Raw genomic sequence first — 8,111 nt, forward strand, 5'->3', positions numbered from 1 at the left:
TTTTTTTACATTTGACCTTATTTGTATAGTTGTATTTTGTATTTTGTATTTAATCTGTACCTATCTGTATTTATGTTATCTGTATGCACCAAGGGTCTGAGAGTAACGCAATTTCAATTCTCTGTGTGTATGTGCTGTACATGTGGAAGAATTGACAATAAAGCAGACTTGACTTGAACTTGAACTTATCCATCTGCGCCACTGAAGCAGATGATTTACAGCCACTTTTAACTAAATGTAAATATACACTCCGTATTTTTTTATTCCATAGTAAGGGTAATTCATACAATCCATTTAAACTGAGCTACTTTAAAACAATCTCCGAACTTTCTACCACGACTCTGCTGTTCTTCGGCTGGTTCTTCTCTGTATACGTTGATTGACAGATGTCTCGTCCAGTCAGCGGTGAGTAATCCCAAACCAATGGCGCTGTCTCAAACTATACCTACCTCTTCCGGTTTGTCTGATTTGTCGTTGTGTTTTCTGACTTGTTATAATGTTTTCTGAATTGTTATTTAGTTTTTTAGACTTGCATTTGCGTTTGTAATTTGTTCTTTTGTTTTCAGAATTGTGATTTGTTCTGCACTTCTCGGCCACCATAAGTTAGTTAGTATGCTGCACTCTAAGAAAAGTAAAAAATAATGCACAATCTACTGTGTTAATATGAAGGAATTTTCAGAATTAATTTTTCTACAGGTTTTTGTACCTGCATTTTTAATTACGCATTGTATTTTGTGTTTTCGGGTTACAACGGATAGCGGATAATGTCCTGGAAAGTAGCACCTCTTCCATTTTTCTGCATATTTTTCTTACAGTGTACTAACTCATCAACAACCACAGTTACAAGCTACAAACAAAGTGTCTCATAAATGAAAAATAACCGTATTCAATTATTATTATTATTACTATTAAATTAAACAATTGCAAATAGGAGCTAAATTAATTCCTGTAACGTGTGTACTGCTAGGCATCGTTGGTTTCATCTTTTTGTGTAATTTAAATGGTAAATTGTGCCTTTTTATTTGAGTCACTTATCAAATGTTGCTAAAAGCTGCCAAATAAATTTTAAAAAATAGCTTAATTTGTTGTTAGGTGCTTTTGGAAGAAAAAGTTGCTAGGGTAGTCTGAAAAGTTGCTAAATTTAGCAACAAAATTGCTAAGTTGGCACCACTGAACGGTGGTGCGTTAAACACACTGTTCTGATGACGCAAGAGTTGCAGCTATGGCGGCTGAGAAGGCCATTCTTTGTGTTCTTTTTGAAGAATTTCCGGTGCCTGATGAAATCGGTATAAATACGTGTTTAATACTGCAAAATAATCTCGAGGTAACAGTCACTGCCCTTGCCCTCCAGAATAAAAGAGAACATCCCAATCAAATGAAGGGATTTATGCAAACTGTGCTTCCTAATTATTGTGATCCAACATTTGCCTCGCATTTCAGGTGAAGAATAATCCACTTCTTTCCTCCGAGACTGTGTTATTATGATCTATATGACCTTATTATTTTTATTGTGAGTATTCGGCTTATCATTATTGCTGATCACTGTTGTTGTGCTATGATATTGTAATACTTACCATTATATAATCGGAGGAGTATAGAAAAGTTTATGAGAGTGTCACTCCACAATGCAATAGCAAAATATGTATAGTATTTTTATGTTACATTAATCAGTGTCTAGCACACCTTCCTAAGGAAAGGATATGGACCAGAAGACGGTACTGAATGATATTTAGACAGACTTAAAGAAGTTCCAGATCTATACATGTGCTCTTATTATTTCAGTTATTTTGCCTTTAATGTAAATAAACATGTGCGAACAATATACTTGCTCTTGTGATGTTAATTACATTGTGCGCGCTGTCTCTTTAATACCTCGTGGTTTATATACATGCTGCTGCTGATTGGGCTGACATGTTTGACACACCCACCAAACAAGAGAAAACGCATCTCAAACCCCGTTGCACAGGAAACATGTCGTTCAACCTGCAAAACCGTAGCAAAACGGTTCACAGCGGTTTGAGCTTGAACTTACCCCAGCGTTCAGCTTCTATCAGCGAGTTGATACGGAAGCGTCATTGCAGTGGTGATATCAATGCGTTCCTATTGGTCAGCAGAGAAAGTCACGTTTTATTATTGAACAAAACACTTGCACCTGCACAATGAGCAGTGGTGGGCCTACACTGTTGTTTTCACACGCTATCTATTTTATTTAATTAATATTTATCTCTGCATTGCATAGATTAGAGATTGGTATGACACCCTTTTACAGTAGACTGTAACATGTAAAAACTCTCTTCCCCATATTCATATTTGAAAAGCTGGAACAAAACACTTTTTGACAGTCGAGGGAAGCAAGGAGTCAAAAGTTTCAGAATATAAGAATCTAAGGGTGTCCGGTCCTGCATCTGGAGGGCCAGTGATCTGTTGTCTAGCTCCAACTTCCTCCAGTAGTTTTGTTTGGAAGTTTTTAGTGATCCCGAAGACCTTAATTAGCTCGTTCAAGTGTGTTAGTGCTGCAGTGATGACGTATCTTTGTAGGCTAACCTGGAAGGACGCAACGTCCCGGTTCCCTCAACAATATCCCAAAAAGTTATTTTTTTTTCCGATCGGCTTTTGGATCATTGCAGAAATGAAGCTTTGTGATCAACAAACATTTATGATTCTTACACATATTTGTTCATCATGATAGCCTTTGCAACTTTTATAACTTTTGAAGCCTTAATCCAATCAGCAGAAGTATACTGTACTTTATAAACTACACTATTGCCAACACAATTTTTCCTGAAAATGGGACTTAAACACAATGAGGCTGAACCTCTGAAGTCCCATTTAGTCACATGTTAGCAACTGCCTTTTTCACGACAAATCTAAATTCACAAGGGCATATTTCTGATGTATTTTACGTTGCAGAATAAGCCGCATAACTTTTAATGCAAAACAATAAATCTTTTACTAAACTAAAGCTCCTCTATTTCTACCCCACTTCTCATCACTATTTCTTTGAAAAAGATCTATTTTTATATTCCATGTCAAATATTATCCTCTGCCGGTATGAGAAAGGTTAAGCTTATAGTCCGAAACAATGCATCCACGCCCATTTCTGGCTAAATCATTTCAAATGATATGAATCATGAACTTTGATATACTGGTCTCAATAAAACACACCTATCATTAAACCACATTTTACACCTTTTAATGGGAGTTATTATTAATTATTAATTAACAGTGAGATTAACAGAAACTTTTATTTGCCGCATTGAAATTCTCCCACATGGAGCACCAACTGAGTGTATTTGGTTGAAGCTGTTTATTAAAATTGATTTAATAAATATACACAGCAGGTGTGAATATCCTGTTATTTATTGAGCATTAGTTTTTCTTCTTGAAGACTTGATGGCAGAGTTTATCCTGACAGTAGATGTCCTAAAAAGAGAGAGTGATTAGCATGATAACTGGACATATACACTAAAATATACACTTAAAAAGTGCCCAATTGGAATCGTGACCAAGTATCACCATGTTTATTTGGGTATGTATAATGAGCTTGGGGTGTCATGTATGCCAGTAGAATGGCTATATTATATGATAATAATTCAGTACCCTGGTATATAATAAAGTACCATCGTACGCCATAAGCATAAACATTGATTTCTTCTTTGGCTGATGAATCAATTGTACAGGTGCAGTTCTTTACCAAGTGAAGCAGGTCTCCTTCAATCCATTGCCTCCAGCCGCGGTTCTCCTTTTCTCCCTTTTGCACACACACCAGTTTATCACCATCCCACCTCACCAGGGTCTGAAACAAATATTTCAGTATTTTGTCAATGTAAAAGATGAGTACTCTCATATGTGACCCTGGACCACAAAACCAGTCATAAGGGTCAATTTTTTAAAATTGAGATGTATACATCATCTGAAAGCTGAATAAATAAGCTTTCATTGATGTTTGGTGTGTTAGGATCGGACAATATTTGGTCGAGATACAACTATTTGAAAATCTGGAATCTGAGGGTGCAAAATATTGAGAAAATCGCCATTAAAGTTGTCCAAATGAAGTTCTTAGCAATGCATATTACTAATCCAAAAATTAAGTTTTGATATATTTACTAAATATCTTGCTGGAACATGATCTTTACTTAATATCCTAATGATTTTTGGCATAAAAGAAAAATCTATAATTTTGACCCATACATTGTATTGTTGGCTATTGCTACAAATATACCCCAGTGGCTTAAGACTGCTTTTGTGCTCCAGGGTCACATATATGGGACACCCCCACTCACGTACAACGTATAAAGTAGCCAAAGTGCATTAAAGCAGCAAATATACTGTATTTATCATTCACAACAATGCACTCAAATATACAGTACACAGGCCTAAATTTAAGATTTATTATGTGACTCGAAATGTCCACTCATTTGGATAACGCACATTTAATATAAACAGACTTAATGCAATTTGTGAAACCAGCAAGATTTCTGCATTCAAAAAAATAAAAAAATCATGGCATAGTTTATTATTAACTGCTTTCATCTATTTGATTGAATTTAATTAAGCATGCATTTATTGTTTCAGATCGCTTAGAATCATCATAAATCTGTTCAATGTAAAAACAATGACATTTATTCAGTTAAAAAGGATGAGCATGGTTATAATTTGGCTATAGCTGCGGAAAAAGCAACAATTCGTTCAAATGTAGGAGATTAAAATAAATTGGATTTATTGATTATAAATATATAAACCTGCTCAAATTCGTACCTGTTTCTTCATGCATATGCATCAAATTGATTAGTTTATGTTAAAAATCCAAATGGATGTATATTTTATATGCAAATCTGAAATATTTTTAAATGGTGTATAGCAAAGTAACATGGTATTACCCTCTGATCCATGACTGTACAACTATAGTCTATTTTTCTAATAAGACAACAACAGCAGCACAGGGGTCATGCGACCCTGGTTTGGACTTTGTTGCATTTTGAACACCTACCTTAACAATTCTGTTGTCCAGGGCTTTTGTGCGCTCCTCAAACTCCTCCCCGATGGTGAAATCGACCTCGTAGTTTCTGAAGGTGCTGAGTGTTTTGGTCTCAAATTTGTCTCCGTTCTGCACAATGACCTTAGTCTGTTTGAGATGCACTGCGATCTTACGGGTGGCAAAGTCAATGTCTGTAGGGGAGGAATAGAATGATATATTATCCAAGAAGAATCTCAGCAGGCACCTTGATATCAATTTGACGTCAAATATTTTGAATTCAGTTTGGACGGCAATTTCTTCCAGTGGTTATTGGGAGAAAATAAGAAGTTAATCCCACACTGAAATGGGTTTAATGTGTATGTAGGTCAATATGTTTGATTCAATTTACATTGAAACAATGTCATGTCACGCCAGTTTGATTTACTTATTTGACTTGTTGTTGGACATCAATTTTGATGTTAATTTCATGCCTTTTCAACATCAATTTCCACTGGGAATGTACTGAAAGGAGGTTTTGAAATCACTGGGGACGCTGAAGAAACAGGGCCATATTTCATCTGTGATGCAACAGACTGACAGAAACGACCTCACACATATTCATACGCTGGGACAAAGGTGGCCGAAGTGTTCAGCTTCGCTCGTCTCCCACCGTTTATCAAAGCCACTGATAAGATACTATGACCTTGCATGAACTTTGATCCTGAAAAAGCAACCCATTTATTGATTCATTTCTTGCACAAGTAAAGATACTCAAAGTTTTTTCTTCATTTAAATTAATTTATTAATTAACAAGGAATTCAGATTTATTTATTTATTTTCCTCAAATTGCTATAACGGTCTGATCACCAATTGTATTACTATTTACGGAGCACCGCACATGACATAAATAAATAAATTGTGCGCACGATTTACTAAATCGTTCCCTCGATTTACTATTTAGTTCCCTAGATGTACTAAATCGTGCACACGATTACTATTTCATTCCCTCGATTTACTATTTAGTTCCCTCGATGTACTAAATCGTGCACACGATTACTATTTCATTCCCTCGATTTACTATTTAGTTCCCTAGATGTACTAAATCGTGCACACGATTACTATTTCATTCCCTCGATTTACTATTTAGTTCCCTCGATGTACTAAATCGTGCACACGATTACTATTTCATTCCCTCGATTTATAAATCGTGTGCAGAATTTACTAATTTGTTCTCTCGATTTATAAATCGTATGCACGATTAAGCAAATCGAGGGAACGAATTAGTAAATGGTGCACACGATTTAACCTACAATTTTTTTTCTTGCATGCCATGTGCGACGGGGCTCCGTAACTATTAAGCACAATGAGCCCATGCAATTAAATCTGTTGCAAAATTAATATTTTTCATGACTGAAATTTATGCAACCCCAGTGCATGCACGATGCATGAAACGTCTTACACTTTTTATTTTCAGGTTTACGGTTTTTCTATTTAATTGTATTATTGTTAATGTTTATTTCAAGTAGCTAATGCATTTTTGTTATGATTTTAGTTGTCGTTAATTATAATAACCCATATAAAGTCTCTATTATGAAGTGAGTACATGCATTCAAATCTGTTGCAAAATGAATATTGACAGAATATGACAAAAAAACTATTACTTTGGACTACATCGTCTTCTTTAACCCATTATTTTGCAACAATTGCACTATCATTTATGCAGGGTTACAGTGAACTCTGTCCACTAAGAACAAGATAACTTACATGAAGATACAAGAACCCAATCTGCATCTCTGCTGTGTGAATGCTCCTGCTGATAACTATACATTCTAAAAAATGCTGGGTTAAAAAGGGACAAACCCAGCAATTGGGTTGTTTTGACCCAGTGGTTGGGTTCAAAACAACCCAACCGCTGGGTCAAAACAACCCAGCTGCTGGGTTTGTCCCTTTTTAACCCAGCATTTTTTAGAGTGTAGGATTCAGTAATAGAAATCACATACCCAAAGCCTTCATGACATCCTCAAAGTTGTCATTGCTGACCATCTCCCACGTTCCATTGAAATCAGCCGGCATTGTGAAGCTGGATGTTGTGTGTATGTGTGTGAGAAGAGTAGAATGAGCGGCACGTGTGATCAGATGAACCGTAAGGAACAGAGTTCTTTTGATAAGACCCTTTTTCTTCATTGAAAAAGGGGTGGGCTTTAGAAGCGGGATGTACTTGTGTCAGCTTGTAATATGGTCCGAGAGAAAGATACAGACAAGCTGTGCAGATATTGCAGTTATAAAACAGTTTAAAACAATTGCAGCATTCTTTGGAACACTCCCAAATCTAAAGTTCAGTAACAACTGAACCAAAAGGGAGACAAACCAAACACTAAAAGTGTCATTCTGATTTTTTTATTTTATTTTGTGTTATTTCACCTCTAACTTAAATAGCTATGCTATTAATTTTATCTGCAATTCAAATATTGTATTAAACATGCTTTTTTCCACTTCTGGTCTCTGCTACCCTAACCCTAACTTTTGGACCCATCTGTATATATACATTTTACTTTATGTTTTATATATATATATATATATAGTATATCAAGTCTCTCGTGCTCACCAAGGCTGCATTATTTTTAAATTCAAGAAAAAGTACAAATTAAATTACAGTAAAAATAGTTCAAAAATACAATAGAAACAGTAATACTGTGAAATATTTTTACAGTTTAAAATAACTGTTTTCTATTGTAATATATTATCAAATGTAATTTATTCCTGTGATGCAAAGCTGAATTTTCAGCATCATTACTTCCGTCTTCAGTGTCACATGATCCTTCAGAAATTATTGTAATAATTACTGCTCAAGAAACATTTCTTATCAGTGTTAAAAAGAGCTTAATATGTGGAAACCTTTATACATTTTAGTCAGGATTCCTTGATGAAACAAAAGTTCAAAAGAACAGCATTTTGTTTGAAATATACTGAAATATAATTTGAAATGTAATTTTTATAACAATGTGGAAGTCTTTACTGTCACTTTGGATCGATTGAATGCATCCTTGCTGAATAAAGGTATTGATTTCTTTCAAAAACCAGATCCAGAATTTCTGAATGATAGTGTACACTGTAAAAAAAAAAAAAAAAAAAATCTGGGAAATTTCCGGTAAAA

General features: G+C 35.0%; 1 protein-coding gene across 1 annotated transcript; it reads right to left on the reverse strand.

The window, feature by feature from the left end:
* Positions 1-3,229: 3,229 nt before the first annotated feature.
* rbp2a (retinol binding protein 2a, cellular) lies at positions 3,230-7,122 on the reverse strand. The gene is made up of 4 exons (XM_016247536.1): positions 6,958-7,122; positions 4,991-5,169; positions 3,695-3,796; positions 3,230-3,423 (listed from the first exon to the last, which is right to left on the reverse strand). The coding sequence occupies exons 1-4, from the start codon at positions 7,028-7,030 to the stop codon at positions 3,370-3,372; spliced, it is 408 nt and encodes a 135-aa protein (XP_016103022.1). The 5' UTR covers positions 7,031-7,122; the 3' UTR covers positions 3,230-3,369.
* Between the last annotated feature and the right edge of the window lie 989 nt (positions 7,123-8,111).

The sequence above is a fragment of the Sinocyclocheilus grahami genome, unplaced genomic scaffold (assembly GCF_001515645.1).
Source record: "Sinocyclocheilus grahami isolate Dianchi unplaced genomic scaffold, SAMN03320097.WGS_v1.1 scaffold841.1, whole genome shotgun sequence".
Lineage (NCBI taxonomy): Eukaryota > Metazoa > Chordata > Actinopteri > Cypriniformes > Cyprinidae > Sinocyclocheilus > Sinocyclocheilus grahami.

Coding starts and splice junctions, on each gene's coding strand:
- rbp2a (XM_016247536.1), bottom strand. CDS start 7,030: ATGCCGGCTGATTTCAATGGAACGTGGGAGATGGTCAGCAATGACAAC. Junction 5,170..6,957: donor GGATGTCATGAAGGCTTTGG/GTATGTGATTTC, acceptor CCTCCCCTACAG/ACATTGACTTTGCCACCCGT. Junction 3,424..3,694: donor AAGGAGACCTGCTTCACTTG/GTAAAGAACTGC, acceptor CTCTCTTTTTAG/GACATCTACTGTCAGGATAA.